Raw genomic sequence first — 21,611 nt, 5'->3', positions numbered from 1 at the left:
GCACATTTAGGAAGAAAATCCACCTCTAAGCATTGATAAAATAGATCATAAATTCTCAGAAGTGGGTCCTCCTCCTAAATGTGTGATGGAGAGTGTGAGGAGAACACAATTATCCAACTTATATAAGATGAAGTCTGATGAAATAAAATTCCAAACCACATCTCTTACATAAGTCATATATAAAAACCACATACAGATATAAGGGATTTCATTTTGTTAACCCTCCCCATGGAGTTTAAATCTACTATCTTGGGGAGAGGGGGGATAGCTCCACACCACACAATGGGTGGGCCTGTGGGCTCAAGTCACTATGACCAGCATAGAATAGTCAAAAGAAAAATTTATGATTCCAATTCAAACATGGTACAAAGATGAAACATCTTGGATATTTTCTTAAGATTCCATCTCAAGCATGTTATGGAATCAATTATACAATTTTTATTATGGTTATGATGGCAGTTGGATGGTGCAACGATAAGAAGTGGAAATATATAGATTTTTTTTTTAATGAGTAACTTTTTATATCAAGGAATAGAAACTATTACATATACTATTTAAGAGAATCGAACCCATGACCCCTTCACTAAGAGGTATTGATCATTGCCAACTAAACAACCCTTTGATGGTAAATTGAAATATTTTATCCAATAAAGAGAATCAAACTCATTACTACTCCTCCCTTATTATATTACATACATCCTACCCAATCATGACAAGTGTAGGTCCTCTACCCTATCTTAAACCCCCCACCACCACACATTCAGGGGGGTCCATCTTAAAAAACTTTAAAGATAGGACAACCACCTGACTGTGTGATGGAGGGGATGTTAGGATAGGAGTCTGGATCAACTCCCTTGACAGGAAGCACAAAGTGCTCCCCAGACGCTTGTTGACTACAAAAATAACAGAGAAGCCACAGAAAACACTCTAAGAATTTCACCTCAAAAGTTTCTTTATAATTTGTCCTGTGGACCCCTGCATTTTTATGGTTAAAAAGCATCCGAAGAGCACTTTATGCTCCCCGTCAAGGGAGGTGATCCGGATTCTCAAGATAGTAATGTTCTCCCGAGACATAATAACTAACGAACAGACCTCAAGTACATCAAAAAAAATTACCATAGATAAAACTCAATAAATTTAGACAAAATCCCTTTTTACTTTGATGTAAAAGCCAATTCAGTCCATTTGAATAGACAACTTTAGCGGTATCACATGGGTATTTTTTCTTCAGTGCTTGTGATTGAATAAAAGAATGTTGTCTAATTCAACCCCTGTGCTTAGACACAAGGCCGCACGAAATGACCACTACACCCCTAAAGATTTTAATTTTTTTCATGGAAGTGCAATGATCATTTTGTGCGATCCTGTCTCTAGACATAGGGACTATAAAAAAACTAAGTAGAACATTACAAAGTTTTCGCCACATTGTTGTCCAGGGAGTCAACAACAGTATGTGTGTGATCATTAACATTGGTAAAATGTAATTTTTGGCTTAGAATATTAGGATGTTCTATAGGATTGAACCTAAGTCAAGTCAAGGGGGGAACAAAGGGTTTGTCACACAATTCGTCAGATAAGAGACAAAGAGGATGAAGAGATAAGAGAAAGCGCTATCAGATGCCTTTTCACACCCTCTCCCTTCTCCAACACTCTACATCTATATATGAAATGTGTTTAACCTTCTCTAGCACTCCCATTGACTTAGCACATGTTCATCTTGAGTCCGGATCAGCGATCCCGACGGGGAGCCCCGACGTTTCCTGACCACAAAAACCAGTGGGGCCCACGGTAAAAAACACTTTTTGAAAAAAATTTAAAAAAAAAAAACTTTTTCACCAGTGGGACCCACTGGTTTTTGTGATCAGGAAGCCATGGGGGTGCTCCCCCAATGGGGAGAAGATCCGGATTCGCTCATCTTCCACATAACACAATCCCATTTCTTTAACCAAAAATTCAGAAAGTTTGAAGAAAAAAAATTCATATACTACTACATAACATGAGTTGGGATCCTTTACCTCAATTATGTTCTCTTTACACTCTTTCACCATAAATTTAAGAAGGGGGTCCACCTCTGAACATTGATAAAATATATCATAAATGTTCAGAAATGAACTCCCCTCTTAAATGTGTAATAGAGGGTGTAAAGGGAGCACAATTCTCTACCCATCGAGGTAAAGGCTCTGGGTCTGGATTCCTATAAGATGATGCCTAATATAATCCTCTACCATCGTAAGGTTGCTCAATTAGTAATGACCAACACCTTTTAATGAAGAGGTCATGGGTTCAACTCTAACTTTAACATATACGTAATATCCCATCGCTTATATATAAAAATGCTCCCTGGTACCAAAGAAAATAAAAATCCCTAATCACATTTCTTAAATTTGTTGTTGAGATCACATGCATGCATCTTAGACAGTTTGGGGTTCCATTTTGTTAATCCTGGATCTACTATCTCGTAAAATTTAGAGATAGAAAGAACTTTCTACGAGATTTGGGAAACCATCGGACCAAGATTTTGGTCAAGATCCAAATCTCGCAGGACTCTAATTTAATGCGTAGGATTGGAGCTTGGTTACCATCACTAACCACTGCTCCTCAAATCGATATTGAGGAAGCCAAATGCTTATAAGAAACGGAATGTTCTAAGAAAAGAAATAAAGACATCCCTCGTCACCTTTCCACGGCTGCAACTGAGAAGCCTATGAATTGCAAATTGGCTTTTGAACTTGAAGTTCCCAGATCGCCCATCTCCTCCATAGAACCCCTGTAAGCGGAGCTTGGAAACCCAGCATCAAAAACAAAATAATAGTTAAAATTAAGTGTTTATGAGAGAAACAGAGGAACAGAAGAAAAGAAGCAGGGCCTAAGCCATATATTACATTTTACCAAGCGAAATCGTCTAACTGGAAACTAGATGCTTCGACCCATCAAGAGATTTAGAGTCAGATGCTTGCATCGTTCTTCTTACCAACTAAAATCTCCTTCAGAGAAGTTATATAAGCAGGAAAGAGGAAGGTAGAGCTCCTAAGAAAGCAATGGGAGCAAGAACTTTGTGTAGAAAATGTGGAACTCTGTTTCAGGAGCTGCCTCTATATAAGGGATGGCAAAGGAAACTGCCGTTGCATAATTGCATTAAGCTGTTAGCCCAGGTTCGGTTTTAGATTCGTTGAATGGTGGGTAACACCGGTTTCTGACCAGAGAAAACCAACAGCGAAAAACCACCTCGAGCGATGTGAATTTTTTTCCCCCAGATGGTTTAGCACTAAGCCATCATTAATTTTATTAAAGCAAAGTGAGTTTCTATGGTCACTCATGAAGCTAGCTAAAGCGAAACCAACCTGGCAGCTTTAATCATGATAGGGTTTTAAGGGCACTGGGCAAACATGGAAGCATGGGTCTTATGGGACACTGCGAAAGGCTAAAAGACACTTTGAAAATTGGGGGTCAGTGGTCACGAGAATGGTGCAGCACCTGCAAGGTTAAATAATGTGCAGCACAAACAAACAAGAAATTGGAGACAGTGTCACAGTAGTTTCTGAAGAATTTATTCACAACTTTGGACACTTGTTGGATGGGCTTAAATTCAAGATTTGGTTCGATTTCAATTTGGCTCGGATGGGTTGAGTTTGTTGGATGAGGTAGAGGGTTGTTATGGCTACACACATGAAAAGGGATTTAGGTCTTTCAGGGCAACTGATGAATTTAGTTATTAGAGGAAATTTCATGGACATCCAAAATATGTTTTAAAGTTACACAGTACACAGTGTACACTCTATGGACAAATTTTGTTAAGTCATACTCTCATAGGTAGATAATTTAATAATTATTGAATTGTCCTTAAGTTCTTGTAATTTTACAATGTTGGTTTTTATTAAAATAGAATCTTAAATTTATTTCCTTTGATGGTTTTTTTTTTTTTAAGATTTTATTTTTAATGAACTATTACATTGGCCATTCTAGGAAGAATCTCCAAGCTGAAAAAGATACACTGCTTTTTATACCATAAGGTGGCTGTAACCACCAAACTTTAGAAACCCTTAGCTGCCTAGACCTTTTAGCTAATAAACCAGCATCTGTTAACTGACCTAGGAACAACAACAGTTCGTTAGGTGCTCTTTCTCTTTTATTTATAGGGAGTCCAACTCAGTTGCGGATTTTCACGCTAGGAAGGCTATTTCTTTCTCGAGCGAGTTGATTTGGCCGCTTTCCACCTCTTGGCTCCAAGACGCTTGTGCCTTGGATGCCCTACTGTAACTTGTTTTCTGTTTCCTTGAATGAATGTTTGATTACCCAAAAAAAAAAAAAAAAAAACCTAGGAACACCAACACAAAAAAACCCTCAAGAAAGAAAAAACAACAACAATCTAAGGAATTATCTTTCCCCAGAGACTTAAAATAACTTGTTTCTAATTCCAATTGTGCTAGCAATCTGGAGAGTATCCCGCCCAACCTCCTCTTGTCTTGGGTGCTAAAAACCTTCCATCGGGTAGCCAAATGCGCTCTGCCAACCATTCCTTCACTAGAGTCTCACGATCCATTAGTAAATATTTTAAAAACATTGGGTGGTGCGTTTTCTCCTCTTCCCATTAATTGTACCTCACTTGAAAACCTTGGTTCCTCAGTTCTTATGGTCTATTATGGCACAATAACTTCTCCATTGCAGTCACCCATTGCTTTCATTTCACCTATCAAGTTATTAAAACTGGTCGTTGAATAATGCAAACTAGGATATATGTCTAAAACATAAAAGCATTTCTTGATTTCCAAATTTCCCAACTCAACATACTCCACATAGTACGTATGCAAACAATACTCCCTGAGTTTTTCTACCCAAAAAAAAAAATACTCCCTGAGTTTTGATACTTCCTTCAATAAAATCCCACTAATCCATCATATTCTCCCCCTCCCCCAAACAAATTAATTCATATCAACTCTTAAGGGGCAAGCTCTCCAACATTGTCCTCCAAAAATATATTTGAATAAGGTATGAACTATTAACTAGCATGCACCTTTACATAAATAACAAAGAGGGATTGACTAAACCCTTTCTCGAATAATGCCAGGTCTGTTGTGAAAGCCTCATTTTTCAGTTTTCCAAAGGAAAGGTCTTACCTTAACGAGGGCCTTAACTTGGCAAATTTTCTTCCAAAAAACTACTCCATATATGAAGATGCCCTATTTCCCTACACATCCAAACTATTTAGTTTCACAAAAATATCATTGGAGTGTTTTGTTCCATATCCACTTATCTTTCCCATTTTAATGGAATTTTTTAAATTGTTGCCACTTCTAATCTGGAAATAAATTTCTTATTTTTTAAAAGTGAATAATTCCATTAAAAAATTTATCAGTGAATAAGTTAACTCACTCTAGATGGCCCCCTAGGTTTGGAGGATTATATATTTTGCTAGAAGGTAAAGTAAAGACCCATGGATCCTCGTAGATCAAAGCGTCCATCCCATTCCCAATACCCCTAAGCAGCTCCTTTTAAGAACATCCCTCCCTGGGATACCCCTTTAGGTAATAAAAATTTGACATGGCATGTGACAAAAAGAGTAGTGGCCACTTCTTTAATAAGGATTTCTTTTATGCAGATAAGTATTTTCTCTTTCCTCCTAGCTAGTTTCTTCTTCATTTTCTCATTAAAGGATGCAAAGACTTTACTTTTGATTTTCCCAAAGTAGAAGGTAATCTTTGATGGGTCCCATGTGAGCTTACCTCGTTGATGCTCAGAATTGAAGATACCATCCTACGAGTGACCGCTGTGGTGTTTTTACAGAACAGGATTGATGATTTTGACGGATTGATGTGCTGACCAAGACATACAGTATTCTTGAATATTGATGTGATGTGCATTCTCCTTTGTTGCTGAAGTGAACATCATACAATCATCTGTAAATAAAGAATCCATTCTAGCAGTTTTTTATTCCTAGTAATTTTGGAATCCTCAAATTTGAACTTAATCTTTTGGATATAGCTTTCTGGCATATAATGAATATATAGGGGCTGAGAGAATACCCCTACCTTATCCCTTTAGGTTGCATCACCTTTTTTGTTAATTGATCATTGTCTTAATTTGAAACTCCATTGTAGTGATGCAATGCATGACGCTCATCTAACACAAGTATTATGAAACCCTAAAACTTAAGGTAATTGTTAATCCGGCATAGTTTTAGAACGTTTATGTTTCTTTGCCAATTATCTTAGAGTATTTTTTTTGTCTATTGACACAAAAGAGGAGAAATTATCTACATCTTTACCCAAACACCTTATAAGAAAATTCACTACCATTAATTTGTTTATTTACTTATTTTTTGAAAAGTAAAGGAGAAAATACGTTATTTAGCAAATGTTGTGAGGGTTACACACTATCATAATAGTTACTTGCCGTTATCCATGCTAAATTATTGAAATTATCTATTAGCGTTGAGGATTTAAAGGTACAAAAAGGATGCCCCTTGTTAGAATATTAATCAAAACTGGAGTCATAACCCTGAGCGGACCTTGCTTGTGTCCTGCACATTTATTAAGCCATTCACTTTGGGCGGTGGGATCAGAATTTCGGTCGAAATTTCGATTTCAACTGTCGAAATTCAACGGTCGAGATCGAAATCTTGACCGAAATTTCAGATCCTACGGCCGAAATTTCAGCTTGATGATCATGCGCATTCAGATTGCAATGGTCTAGGACTCTAGGTAGTAGGCCGACCACTTGCTATAAATTGCACCAAATTTCGCAACATTACACGTTCAATTTTAATGATTGGCCTACACCTTTATTTATGGCAATCAATAAGGACTCCATTGCATTTCCATGCTCCATTATCCCGGTACAAACATGATGAGTTTGTCCATTCCATGCTATCCCCACACTCTATCCTGACCTACTTAAAAGTTTGTTTGAGTACCTCTGCACAAAACAACTAGGGTGAGTGAATAGCTCGTAGCGCATGCAAATGTTCCATGGGATAGATTATTATTTCTTTATTTGTATCGCTATTAGTAATGTCATTAGGTGGGTACAGGGTGAATTGCTTCAGTGTTGTGCAATCAATACGCAGCACAAGTGCAACCAATGGTGAGGATTGAAACTTGTGGTCGAGATTTCGATCTCGACCATTCATTTCGTGTATGCATTTTTTTATTTATAACTTTTTGAACTATGCCAAACTGTAACAAAAAAAATACATATATGCGACACAAGCATGACTCAAGATAGCCGTATTAAAGTTGGATGGGTGACATGCATTGGTTATACAATGTGGTGAAATAAATACAATATTGATTACACAAAATAGAAAAGGATAATAAAGTCAGAAAAATCTATTTTTTGAAGAATATCCTAGGCATAATAACGTCTTCAATTTACATCGCACCTTTTAATGGTTTGATAAATTTTGACCAAGAAACAGCTAGGCTTCCTGATTGAAGTAAAATAACCCAAACAGAACAATATCATTCATTGAAGGGGCTCAAAGTAGGACCAACAGGTCTGTATAATTGAGGAAAAAGCAAACAAAGATGTGGGTAGGACCAACAGGTGAACAGGTATGTATGATTGAGGTAAAAGCAAACAAAGATGTGGGGAAGGAAGAAGAAAGAGGAAATGCCTTCAAAAAGGAAACATATATACACAAGACCTAAATAAGGTTTATCTATCATTTCCTTGTTTATATTACATATTTGTTGAGTATCGTTCATGCTTCACATTGTGTTGTCGACGAATATGAATAAAGGATCCATAAATCTATGAGTCTCAGAGTTTCTTTACAGCTTGGGCTTGGGCACATGAATAACTGTGGCAAGTTTTTTTGCGCTTATATATATATTCTCTTGTAACCTAATGCTGAACATTAATTAGTCATGATTCGTATCTCTTTCTTCCTTGTTTTCGATTCGGTTGTGTGTGATTGATCGCTCTAATCCTAACAATGTTGAACATTAATTAGTCATGATAGAAATGGATATAATAACATATCCATCAAATCGACATACAGGAGAAATACACGGCATTTCATACATAAATAAACATAGAAACTAGAGTATAAGCAAAATGAATGATCATCAGCCCTTTTGAGCACTAATTCAACTTATCATATGTGAGAAAACCCTTCACCAACACTGCTTATCACCATGGAATCCCATTCTAGAGATCTCACTAAACAAACAAGTTTAAGTTATGTTTGGAATTCAAGAAATGGAAGAAAGAAAAAAATTGCAAACTATAACCACACTGGGATTTATCTGGAGTGTCTCTTCTCCCTCTTCTAAAGTTCTCGTTAATTTAATAAAGCCACCACTATTGGATATAATTACTTTGACCTTCCCTATTTCTGGTTAGAATCACTTTGACCTAATCCATGACTCAATGACTATTGGAGACTTTTGGAGATTGGTGCTTACAAAATTAGCAAACTAAACCCTAAAAAAATAGTGTGGTGCTTTTGAGGAATGTAAGAACTCTTTATATATGTATCTGTGCTAACCCCAAAGCTTCTTACCTCGTTCAGGGAGAACCATCTGGAGGATTGCGATTGCTCGTTATCCAAAACCGGTGGCAGAGAGAGATGTTTGACTCTAATCGCTCAACCCTCCTCTTCTTCCTCTTCGTTTGCGCCACCACCTTCGTCGGCGCCACCGACCACATTGTAGGAGCTAACAAAGGCTGGAACCCCGGAATCAACTACACACTCTGGGCCAACAACCAGACCTTCTACGTCGGCGACCTTATCTGTAAACCTTCTTAAACCCCCAATCTTCGAGTAAAAAAACCTAACTAATAGCTTCAGATCTCACATTATTGCTTGTGTTTTTTTGCAGCTTTCCGATACATGAAGACGCAGTACAATGTGTTCGAAGTGAACGAGACAGGTTACGACAACTGCACCACTGAAGGAGCCACAGGGAACTGGAGCAGCGGTAAGGATTTCATCTTACTCGACAAGGCCAAACGCTACTACTTCATCTGTGGTACTGGTGGTTGCTTCAACGGAATGAAAGTCTCTGTAGTGGTTCATTCGCTGCCGCCGCCACCTCAAGGTGCAAAATCTGCCAACGTATCTCAATCCTCCAGCTCCAATCAATCTAGATTCCGGCCGGCACCGCCGGTATTGGTTGCTTTTCTTGCTTCGCTGGCTTCGATCTGGTTCTACAGTCTATAATTTCAATTTGGGGGCAAAATGTAACCCGGGTTGTCGGCTCACTTCCTAGTTGCTGACTCAGCTCCTTTCATTCGTTAAATGTATTAATCTTTTTTTATCACACTGGTAATATAGACGTTTATGGTGTAAACACCATTCCTAATTGGAGATTATAGAACTTGTCTTTCTCGCAATTACTCATTCAAAAGAATATTACTTTCAAGACCAGCTTGTTGCAGAACTTGAGCCCATCAAATTTTCTACAGCCCATATAGTAGAAACTTGGCCCAAGATAAATGGGTTGGCCCATCTTGTGCAACTTAGCCCAGATTGACTTCATTGTCTCAAGAAAGCAAGTTGGGAGTGGTCGGATTTAGAAGTGAGGTTTAAAGTATCGGTATTAAGTATTGTATCAGTCCTGTGATTTTAAGAGTGAATCATCTCGTATCATGTATTGTATTGTACTGGCCAATATATTTTAGTGTAATCTAATAGAGAGATGTATCGGTTATATCCAACATTTATAAGCTAGTATCCTATTATAACATAGGATATATATGTTAGGGATGGATTGGGCTTAGAAGATTCAATTTTCTAGTCTGATTTATTGGGCTAGACCAATTGACCAACCAAGACAGTGTACAACTCTGGCTTTACTCAATCTAGGCTCTCCCATCCAAAGTATCTGGCAGCCTACATTCTTCTTCTTCTTCTTTCTTCCCCTCCCTCTTTTTTTTAATTTTTTATTTTTTTAATTTTTTTTATTTCAAGATATTAATATATTTTCTTAAATTTTTGTACTCCCTAAAACACCCAAAACAAGAATCTTCGTATCTTCTAATTTGACCATCCAAATTCAACCAAAATACAATACAAATATCACAGGAAAAAAGTCCTCCCCCAGGATACGACACATGAAATATTTCAAATAGAAAGCCGAGATCAAAAGGCTAGTTTTAAGTGGAAAAAACCCATTTGTGAAACCCATTTAGCTTATACCCGTACTCGGCCCAATCTAGATCCCCAGTTTATTCATTCTCACACTTCCTTAACTTTGACAACTTTCTCCTCATTACCCATCCTCCATGGTTCTCCTCCTCCATCTCTTGCTTTCTTTCACAATTACTATTCCTCTATGTTTTCATGTGCTATCATGAAACCTCCTCCTATCAGCTTATTTGGTATTTTGAGTCAGGTATATGATTTACAGAGGAAGCATAGAAAATCAAACTCCAAAGCCCCTCTCAACTTTACTTGTCAATCAGTTGGCTTAAGTTGGTTTGAATTGGGGTTAAACAGGGCACCTTAGCCTAGATATTCCCTTAAATTGATCATTAATCGTAAAAAATATAAAGGCCCCTATTTCTTGACAAGTAAGCTTTCGCCATCAATTTGGCTCTGAGGAGATTGACACCTGCGCTGGAAGATTCTTTTGATAATTCAATATTTTACCGAGGTATGAAATCTTTTTTTTTTTTCCCCTAAAAATTCTTCATGATGGGTTTCCTGTTTAAGGTTAGATCTCTAGATAGTCTCCTGCTGATTCAATTTGTAGCCTTTGTGGTCTTGAGTCTGAGACTATTTTGCATATTACTTCTCTTGTAATACCTAAGCACCTATGGGGTAACATGCTGTCAGTGCTGTGGATTAAAAACCTTGGAAATTCATCAGTTCAGTAGTTTTGTATCTCCATGCTCTTTCAAGTTTGCTATATTGATGCTTCGAGTTTATCTTCATCGGGGCCTTTAGTTTTTTTCTATGATTGGATATGTATCAGCATGTTAGGGTTTCTTTTTACTTGTAGCTTCCTCGTTCTTGGATGGTTAGCCTCATTTTGAGTTAGACTGTCAAGTACTTATGTTGAGAACACGGAGTAATAACAATGAAGAAAGAAAGTGCGAGATGGAGGAAGAAAACCATAGACAATGAGAATGAAAATGAGAAGAAAGTTGTGGGAGTTGACGTGTGAATGAACAAACTAGGTATATATTAGAAATGGGTGGGTTTAGGTTAAAAGGGATTCAAAATGGGTTTTTCCACTTATGATTAGCCTTTTGATCTCGACCTTCTATTTAGAATATTTCACATGTCGCAACTCAATGGTACACTGCTGTTCACTGCAGAGATATGTGCCCTGCAATGAATTTTTTTCCAAATATCACATGCCACTTTGAACTATGGACTAGTGAAGAAGTGTTGATGTTTATAAGATTGCTATCATTCCATTAGGAGCCATGAAAGTAGTATTCCACGGTTTATATCATAATTTCCCACCAGTACTGATTTAAATCTGGAAAGTTTTCTCTACAATTTGAGTTTTTTTTTTATTAAAAAACTTGAGTTTATTTTTCTATTAAAAAAATTGAGTTTATTTTTGAATCCTGCACGCAGTTCAGCATGGACAAGATTTTTGTCTTTCAAACCTATCTCGGTGTAGTTTTTAACCATTATTGTTCTTCTTTGACTTTGGTTTCTCCATACGTTGTATAATTTCAATAAAGGTTATGAAAAGTGATAGTTACAAAAAAACAACAAAACATGTAACGTCAACATTTGCTTGACAAATAATTTCAACAATTAACACTGATTTAAGGTTAATTACTAAAAAACAAAAAAAAACACTGATTTAAGGTTATTATATATGTATATTTTTTTTCCTGCAACCACTCCTTGTGAATATTCAACAAAGAATTTCAAGTTTTGAAAAAAAATCATTTGTCACTTAAAGCTAATTCCAAGATTGTCATAGCTCATTCTTACTATTCAGAAATACTCACATTTTTGTCAATGTAAAGTTGTTTTAGTGGTTGAAATCAACATCTCTTAGTGAAGAGGTCCTGAATTCGACTCTAGTGATAAAACTAAGAAATCAAAAGTTTTTTTTTGCCATTTTACACAATCAATGAGAATCGTTCTACCTATCTTTTCTTCTTCACAATTCAAACGGAAAACCAAAGAGATAGTGAGTCAACCATGAATAAGAATCAAGTTAAAAATACGAAAGGAATATTCAAAACTTGTAATTAATTTACCATTTTAACTTCAAAAGCAGAGGTAATCACTATATGACAAAATAGGATAAGCTTTATAAACTAGGTTCGAAGTAGGTGGACCCCTATTTATATCCTTTTCATGATACCCTTTGATCGTTCTCAACTTTAACTTTAGATAAGAAAATTTGTGCTAAAAAGATAACAAAATTTTTAATGAATATAAATATCCACTTTCAGCATAGGAGAAAAAAAGTCAAAATCCACTCCATATGATCCTAAAACTATTGTGAATTAACAGACATAGACAAGGACTGAAGTTCTCTCTGTAAACTGTTTGAAATTATTGACATAGTTGAAGAATGGTTTTCTCTTTGTTCATGTCAAACATCCGGTTCAAAATTTAAACTGTTTGATTTGATTTTTGCACTCAATATCAAAGATATTTTCATCATTTTTCAAAGGAAACTCACTATTTATTTTGGTAAACAGTCAATTTATTCAAGAAAAGAAGGAAAAATACAAAGTTCTTCCAAGCACAGAACCACTATAGGCTCTCTCCCAGAAGACAAGTCATGTCTGGCTAAATTATCAGCCGTATCATTGGCCTCTCTAGCAATAAACCCCTGCCTCACAATACTGAAAACTAGAAGTAAGAAACAAAACTCATTTCAACTAAAACTCCTAGGAAATGTACAATTGAAGATACTGCCATCAAGTTCAATGAAAAGCATGAAATAAATGAAAGTATCTTATTTGTACGTCTTTTGTTCTCTTTGATTATTTTTGAATTTTTGATATAAACAAAACCTTACTCTTGGATTATTTTTCATAGCCTATAAACCCATCGACGACATTGCCATCATCTTATGATTTATAAACCCTATTGAGATTTTATTTAGGGTCTGTTTGGTTACTTGAGTCTAGAGATTTCAAATGTTTAGAAATTTTAAATTTATGGAGTCATGGTTCATAAAATTAACTGTTTGGTTAACCTAAATCTTTGGAGAGTTCTGTCAAAGTGATTTGGTGAATGCGTAAATGTTTAGCGCTTTTATAGTAAAGGTGAATTCTCTCTAGATTTCATGACTTTAGAGATTCATATAACCAAACGGGTATATTTCTAGATTCATGTAATCAACCAGGCCTTAAAATACTTACAAAGTAGGTATGTACTTTTAACGAAAGTTGAAAAGAACCAAATTGTCAGCAGACAGGCTAATGCTACTCCACTAAAACATAAAGCTACTCTTAAATCGATATTAATTGTAAGACTATTTTACAAAAGCTAACACTCTTGGAAGAGTAGTTTGATTCATCAAAAGCAAAGTGTTTTTCTTTTTTTCTTTTTTCTTTGGGTTGAACATTAAAAAGGAAAGTTACAATCATAAAAGCTATGAAATTCAAAAGGTATGGTCCTTGACATAATTACTGGTTATGACAAAAGTGGTTTTAGAGATTACGAAATTTTTTTGGATAGGACATTAGACTGATTCAAATGCTTTAGGATTCTTTATCAGCCAAGCCCACCCTTCGTTCAAAAAGTGGATTAGGTTTTTTTTTTTTAATAAAATTAAGCATCGTTTGTTTGCTAGATATAAAGTAATGTAAAAAATAAATATCTGAGACTTACTGTAATGGGATGACGAAAGTAAAAAAGAAAAAGAAATAATTATGTGAAAAAATTGTAGTTGTAAATCCTACATTAATATTTTCATCACTGTTTCACAAAGTTCTATTAATTTAGTGGATTGGAGGTAAGGTGGGATAGTGATCCGCCACGTAAACAGTCTGTCCATTTTCCTAACACAGTGAACTAAACAAATCATGTTTAAAAGTTTCATGAATTTTTTTTCTTCTTTTTTTTTAACACTCCACATCAAATTCAGCAAACAAACAATGTCTTAATAAAAAAAAATTTAAGATAATAAATTTTTTTCTTCTATTCATTGTTTTTTGCTTAGCTTCATCTGTATGGGGGGTTTTGGTGGGGCCGGACTTCATCTTTTTAAGGGACTATTGTCTTTATCCTTTATGGTTGATGGATATTTATTTTGGTCACAACCATAAAGGAAAAGAATAAAAAAGAAAAAAAAAAGGGGTTTTTATCTATTTTCTTATGCAATGAACATGAAGAAGGAGAAGAGAATGGCATCTTCTACCAAAAACAAGAGAATAACATTACTATTCTCCAACAGCAATTCAAGCTGTATCACTCAAAATGGAAATGGCTACCCGATGTTAGCCCTTGAAGTCATGAAAATGGGTACAATTCTTCCTTGATTGGTGGAGCCATGTTTCCTTCACTTTGCCTTTTCCAACTACAGTAATTGAAAAAGTCTTGTTTTACAGATTTTTATCAGGTCTATGTATGTGGACCATCCATTTTCTTTGGATGGAAGACAAATGCACATCAGTCACATCCAAAGATTTAGATTAAATTAAAATAAAAAAAATTAATATCTTCTAAATATTACCTCAACCTTTGGATGTGACTGATAAATATATATTTTCATCTAGAGGGAAATAGATGGTTCATTTTTAACAAAGAAATAGACTTGATAAAACTCCTTTGTGTAGTCTTTATGGAAGTGTCCGAATCTTTTATTGATAGGGACAAAAGACTGTAAATTCTTATATCTCTTGTTCAGACATTTAGGAGTAGGCCTCCTCTAAATATTGATAATACATATTAAAAGTAGATTTTTCTCCTAAATCTATGGTAGAAAAGTGTAAAAAGAGCACAATCATCTATATCTAGCTAGGCTAGTGGTGATAACACATTGATGCCTGTGGTGCCCAACGTTAGATGGTGGCCACATAGTTTCCATTAAATACCCGCCATTCAAAACATGGTTTACTTCTTTTTGAAGAAAAATCAATTTTTTTCCAGTCAAATTGGTTTTAAGTGCACATGGTGTTTTGAGCAGCTAAAATTTTATGAAATTCACATGATGATCATCAAATGTTGGTTCTAGAGGTACCACCACCTTAATGGCACTAGCCTAGCAAATTTTTATTCCCTCTACCCTTGTAGATAGAAGATTCCAATTAGTTATGGACCGGAATGAAATGTCATGGCGAGTTTTTGCTAAAGAATGATGCGTTGGTTTTTGACAACTAGCCAACCCTCTTGAGATTAATAAATTCTTATTATTAAATCTATGAATAATAGAGGTTGAATATTTTGTTGAGAATATTCTATGATTTCTATCCACCTTGAAATAGGAGAAAAAATGGTTTTGCCCCACGTCTATGTCTGGTAGTCCAAATAATTTAATGAGCATTGACCATATCTATCTTCTTTATTAGGTTCAGCTTCATAATCTGTCATAAATTACCAATAATAAACTTCATTTTAGTGAAAATATTTTGTTTTATTGAGGTTCTTTTGATTCTTTTTGTTTAAAATAATTTGAATAAAACAAATTTGCGGTTTAATATAAAATGATCTTTATAATTGTGAAGGAAAAAAAAAAATTTCTAATAGGGAAGGGATAAAAAATAGAAACCCTCACATAACATAAAAATATTGATCACTTGGCATTTGGTATAGTAGAGAAGTCTCTGTTGCTCTAGCGATAAAACCCACGCTTCTTAGTTAAGAGGTTGTGGGTTTGACTCTCGTTGAGGTGTTTTCTTTACGGATATAGTTGAGCTGTGCGCAAGTTAGCCTAGATGAACCTCAACTCCCAAAAAAAAAGAAAAAAAATAAAAGAGTTAGTAAAGAAGTCTATGTTTTCAACCTCTTATTCCTCAATTTAATTGGTTAATATCTCTCCATTATTCTCCTAAATTCTTCTTTCAAACATTTAAAAATATATATATTCACCATAAATTATTTTATTTAAAATAACCACATAATTTTTTTTCTTTTTTTAAGAATAACCAAATAACTATATAAGATTGCAAAATTCTTGTTTTATTATGTGACATCCTATATAAGAATTTTGTAATCTTATATGTTAATTGTAAGAGTTATGTAAGCACTAATCATTAAGATATATAAAATGTGAGCACCAATCATTAAGATATAAAAAACACTTATCCTTAGTAAGATGGAGAATAAATTGGATTACTCTCTGATGGTTTTTTGGTTATATGATTTTATTATGAGGAACGAAAAATGGTAATTCTGAAGAAAAAAAAAACACCTATGACTGTTTCTCCCGTCTGTAAATCTCTTTATACTTATGAAGAGTAGAAAAATGCACATAACAAAAAAAGTTAAATTCTAATCGTAATGCACTAAATATTTGAGTAGATAAAAGCAAATTTTCATTATTTTTAGTTTAAAAAAAGGGCCGTGTCTACTATGAATCAATCCACAGGGAGGTTTTGGGTTCGCACCCATTGGGCGGCATTAATTTGAAAATGTAATCATGGTGCGCGCAAGCTGGTCCGGATGAACCTCATAAAAAAATATTAAAAAAAGAAGAAGTTAAATTTAACAAAAAAAAGAATCAATCCATATCTATCCCTATTCGTATTCGTATTGTAGCATGATATCATTGGTTTTCATGGTGATTGTTAGGTAAAATCTTTTTAATGTGCACTATTATCCATAATGCATGCGTTTCTGTTTTTATTTTTTGGCCAAATCATGCATTTCTGTTATGTCTTAACTCTTAAGAACAAAATTTTACATACAGATGGAATCCACCCAAGCGAGCTCCACATAATGTATTACATCCATACTGGTCCAGTGGTCCACCTCCAGATGCAGAATCCAGCCTCAAGAGTCCAGAATTCCAACATTTTCTGTCTTCCCCAGTAATGGTACAAATCCAGAACCCAACTCTGTTTTTTAATGGATTTTGGATGAATGAACTTTAATATGAACACTACCGCTGCTCTTTCCTAACCAACTCAGTACGGCTCATTAAAGGCATAAAGCAAATGTACAGGAGCCTGGAGCCTGGAGCCTGGAAGATTCAATTCCATTAATTCCAAGTTCCCCAGAGTTGAAGGCGTTCAACGTTTCCACATAATTTCTATCTTTGATGTTTCCATTTCATGCTTGCCCAGAAATTCCAAAGTAAAAAAATTATTTCAAAGAAATGGAAAAGGAAAGAAACAAATCATTCATTTGAATTTTTACACCAATATGTTCTTACATCACCAATCCTTGAAATCACCTTGCAGGATTCATCAGCTTCTGCATAAACACAAAATGGATTATGGGTACAAGAAGACATTAAAGTGTACGATGAAAACTACAACTTATTCTACATCAACCTTCTTTTTTCTCCTGGATCTGCTGGCGAGCTTAGAAGGAGGGGAAGGTGAAAACTCGATCGGAAGTACAGGAAGATCCATATCTCCCTTCAGAATCTTTAGAATCTCACCGGCATCTGGCCTCAATTCCGGCATCTTCTGAATGCATAAGAGGCCCAAGTTTATACAAAGACTTGCCTGATCTTTGTTATAATTACCTTTCAATCTCTCATCTACAATCTCTAATACATCCCCTGACTGAGCCAATTGTCTACACCAGCTTATCAGATTGGCCCTCTCAAGAATCATCGGTGAAGAAAGAACATGTAAAGGCCTTCTACCAGAGACAATCACAAGGATCAGAACTCCTAAACTGTAGATATCAGCTTTCTCAATCAAATACCCACAACTACCATACTCTGGTGCTACATAACAGACAGTGCCTCTCATGCTTGTTGTACTGCTGAGCTCACGGCTGAATAGATCTCCACTCCACATATCACTACCATTGCTCTGTGTTCTCTTCTTCTTCTTCTTCCAGCCCTTTCTAAAGCTGAACTCCACATTGGGATCACAGTCTTCGTTCTGTATCTGTTCCCCAAAAGTAGTAGCTTTAGTAGCTTTCTTGGGCCGAAACCTCCTACCCAGATCAAAATGTGGGATTTTGAAGCCTTTTTTTGCAACTGGGTTCGAGTTTTTTTAATTTGTTGCCCTTCTTAGTAATCTCTGCAAGGTGTTCTTCTTTCCACCATTCTTGCATCTTCCTCTGCTTCTTCTTGTTTCTGTTCTTGCCACCTTTGTCTTCTTTCTTCTCAAACTTGTTGGGGAACTGGCTTTCGTTGGCATTCTGTATTTGGTCTCTCTGTGTTGTGGAATTATGCATATTAATTGCTGTTCCAGGTGAGCTTTTTCCCCTTTCATCCCAATCAGGGTTTGTGGATGGACAAATCTGGCTTCCAATCCACTCTGTTACATAATCTTTACTGCACAGTTCACCACTTCCATCCTGTCTCCACCACCAGTCCTTCCCCCATTGCTTAGAATTACTAATCGTCGTGTCATCCATGGGCACATACGCATTGAAGTTCAACTCCTTACTGTGATCAATACTGTAGAGATCATCATCAAAATCTTCTCCACCGATATCCATGGCGAACACTTCCTTCCCCTTGGCATTAGGAGTAGAAGTATTTGAGCTCAAAGATTTCATATTGAAGCTAATTCTACTATTCTTGGAAGACGAAGCTTGTAAAGCCAGAGCGAAATCCACCTCAGTCGCACTCTCTGTTGGAGTTTCTGGAGGGACTACAGCTAGATTACCAGAAAGCTCTTGGCTTTTCCAGAGCTCCTGACTTCGACCCAATTCCTGACTAAATAACTCAACTCCAAACTCACCTTCCGATTTAATCCTCGACAGACCAAAATCTGAAAGCTTCGCACGGTAATCCGAGCTCAAGAGAACATTACTTGGTTTTATATCACCATGGATGACCGGGTTGTCACATTCCAGATGCAAAAAAGCAAGTGCTCGAGCAATGTCGATGATGATATCAAACCTCTGTTTCCAATCCAGAATTGGAACCCCTGGTGCTTCTGCGAAAAGCAATTCCTGCAAACTCTTGTTGGGCATATACTCATACACTAGAAATCTCTTCTTCTTCTCAACACAATAACCCAGGAGCGTAACCACATACGGGGATCGAAGACTCCCAAGAACCTGCAACTCGTTCTGAAACTCTGTTTCAGCTTGCAAAGAAGTTGCATCAAGTCTCTTAACTGCAACAGACTTGCCATCACGAAGAATACCTCGAAACACAGCACCTGATCCACCTTTCCCAATTGAATTACCATCACTGAATACATTCGTCGCCGATTTAAGCTCCTTGTAAGAGAACCTCTGCAACCTTAAAGGAGCACAAGAGTCAAAAGGGCTGGTGCGAGAACGATTAAACAGAAAGTACCAGAGGTAGCAGAGCAAGAACAAGATGCCAAGAAAGATAAGAACAGAAGATGAGATAGTCACAGCGAGTAAAAATGTTCTGCTCCTCAGTATTGAACCTAGGTTTGGATTAAGGTTTGGACTGAAGGGTCTCGAAGGCATTTTTCTAATTGATCACCGGAGTAGAAGAAGGTGGTAAAGAAAGAGACGTGGCGGTGGTGGAGGAGGTGGACGAAAATTTCATCTCCGCCACCGAAGTAGTATACAAAAGCTTTACATTTGGAAAACCGAAGAATTATCTTAACTAATTAAAAATAAGAAATAATTAGGAAATAATTAGGGTTTTTTTTTTTAATTTTTCGAAAAATAATAGTAGGGCCTAATGTCGAAGCTGCTTTTGACTAAAAGCAAAAGCTTGACTATGATCTCTCTATCTTCTTGAAGTAACCAAAAAGCTGTGAAGAGCAAACTCACTTTGAAGACATGATCGGTTCTAGAATTCTAGTGCTAAATACTGGTAAACCCGTAATTAAATTTTCTCGGTTCTGCTATTATACATTCTGATGCGTAGTGCGCACTATCTCTTTAAGCTTTTCATCTTTTTGCTTTGCGGTTAGCGGGCAAAAGAACACGACGGGTCGCCGTGTGGAGCCCCCTTGCAGTGGCGGGTTTATGGTGGGACCCATCTGCCATTGGATGACGTGACTCCACATGGTTAATATTTATAAAAAATTAAAAATTTTGTTGTTTCACGTATAAAGATTTATCAATTTTTTTTTTTTATAGAGTTTATTGCATTATACAATAGGATATGTCAAGTACAACATTATTGTGAATGTGTTTTTAGTACATTAGGAGATTCCTAAAGTCTTAGGATGTTTATGGTTTGATATCTGTCTCTTCATACTTTTTCCTCGTTCCATCCCCAAAAGGCCTGTGGGTTTCAGTCACGATGATTTACATCAACTTGATAAAAAAAATACGACATTATTATTTGTTAAGGTGGCGTTTGTACAGAGGACAATGCATTGCTTCATAAGTTAGTCAGTAGAATACACGTGAAATGAATAACTAGATGAAGTACTAAGACTATAAGAGAAACCATGGCCCACAACAGATCTCGTGTGTTTGAGTTTGCCATGTGATTAATCATCATAGGTATCATTTATGTTGGAAATTATGAGTTTAAAGAGAAAAAGAAAAATATTATAAAATGAAACTCATGATAGCATTCATGATAAGGAAACTCCCTAATATTTCTGTTTCGATTTTCTTGGCTTCAAAGCTAATGTCTGTTGGGAAAGAAAAAAAAAAGCTAAAATTCTCTTTCCTATCCCTTCTTTGAGTTAAGTGAAATCACTGGCAACCTAATCAAGTTTGAAATTTACCACACAGATAAAGGTCTATGTTCTCTATACATTAGAGGTAGAACTTACTGTACTGACAAAATCAATCAAATGTAAATTCTTAGTAGGTTCAACATAGAATCCATTTTTAATGTGTAGTAGAGAGAGATGAGAGAAGCATATACCTCTAACTTGACAGGATAGAGGATCTCGACTCGTCTAATCCAGCCTCGAGAAAGGATGAGTGGTGAAAATTTTAAAGCTCCTAGTCAAGCCAACGATGGGCCTGGGCCTTTTAGTAGCTTCACGTTTGCTAAGCAAGCCAGCTTCTTGGACCTAAAGGATTTATTCAATGTGAATCCACAGCCCAACTGGAGGGTGGCATTTGCCATTTAGTCGTTTAAGTCACCTTAAACCTTTTTCCCTAATTCCCTCCATGGTTTCTGTAGTCAAGAACCTAAACCAAATTTAATTTTAGACTATTGGATGCTTTTTCTTATTCTTCTAAAATTTACACTTTGAGCCGTATAAAAGTGAATTCATGCCTATTTTTCATTTCAAAATTTGAAGTTAAAACTCCATCAAATCAGAGTCTTGAATCCTCTACGGTGACAGAAAACTGAAGAAATAGAATTGGTTCTACAGTGGCTCAATACAGGTTGAAATTCAAAGGTGATAGATAACCTGAACTCTTTTGTTATAGATACTGGAAACCATATATGGTAGGAATCCTATTGTTAAAATGTGGTCAATGGCCTTTTGGATCATTTTAAGGTTTAGGGTTTTTGTACACATTTGCATGGCTGAATCTAGATGATCAAAGGAGACAAGCCTTGAATGAATCATACGCATAAATTGTGTGCTTAAATGCAAGTTGTGTCATAGAGGTCCCATATTCAGTTGACAAACAGTTCATTTATTTAGAACAAAACTTGGCTGCCCAAGGAGAATTGAATTATTTCATTTCATTGCCTTAT

The 21,611-nt window shown here is 36.0% G+C and overlaps 2 protein-coding genes across 2 annotated transcripts; one reads left to right on the top strand and one right to left on the bottom strand.

The window, feature by feature from the left end:
• Positions 1–8,304: 8,304 nt before the first annotated feature.
• On the top strand, positions 8,305–9,620 carry LOC149021753 (early nodulin-like protein 17). Its single transcript, XM_089147180.1, has 2 exons — positions 8,305–8,735; positions 8,823–9,620. Exons 1-2 carry the CDS (start codon positions 8,570–8,572, stop codon positions 9,161–9,163), a joined length of 507 nt encoding a protein of 168 aa, XP_089003306.1. The 5' UTR covers positions 8,305–8,569; the 3' UTR covers positions 9,164–9,620.
• Positions 9,621–17,065: 7,445 nt separating this feature from the next.
• LOC149021752 (putative receptor-like protein kinase At1g80870) lies at positions 17,066–19,768 on the bottom strand. The gene is given in 2 exon segments (XM_089149949.1): positions 17,066–18,045; positions 18,047–19,768. Coding segments are annotated over 2 exon segments (2,094 nt in total). The 5' UTR covers positions 19,451–19,768; the 3' UTR covers positions 17,066–17,355.
• Positions 19,769–21,611: the final 1,843 nt, after the last annotated feature.

Source organism: Hakea prostrata, chromosome 3, assembly GCF_041222555.1.
Source record: "Hakea prostrata isolate BN-2017 chromosome 3, UWA_Hpros_2, whole genome shotgun sequence".
Taxonomy (NCBI): domain Eukaryota; kingdom Viridiplantae; phylum Streptophyta; class Magnoliopsida; order Proteales; family Proteaceae; genus Hakea; species Hakea prostrata.
This window is presented reverse-complemented; position numbering and strand designations above follow the sequence as displayed.

Coding starts and splice junctions, on each gene's coding strand:
- LOC149021753 (XM_089147180.1), top strand. CDS start 8,570: ATGTTTGACTCTAATCGCTCAACCCTCCTCTTCTTCCTCTTCGTTTGC. Junction 8,736..8,822: donor CTACGTCGGCGACCTTATCT/GTAAACCTTCTT, acceptor GTTTTTTTGCAG/CTTTCCGATACATGAAGACG.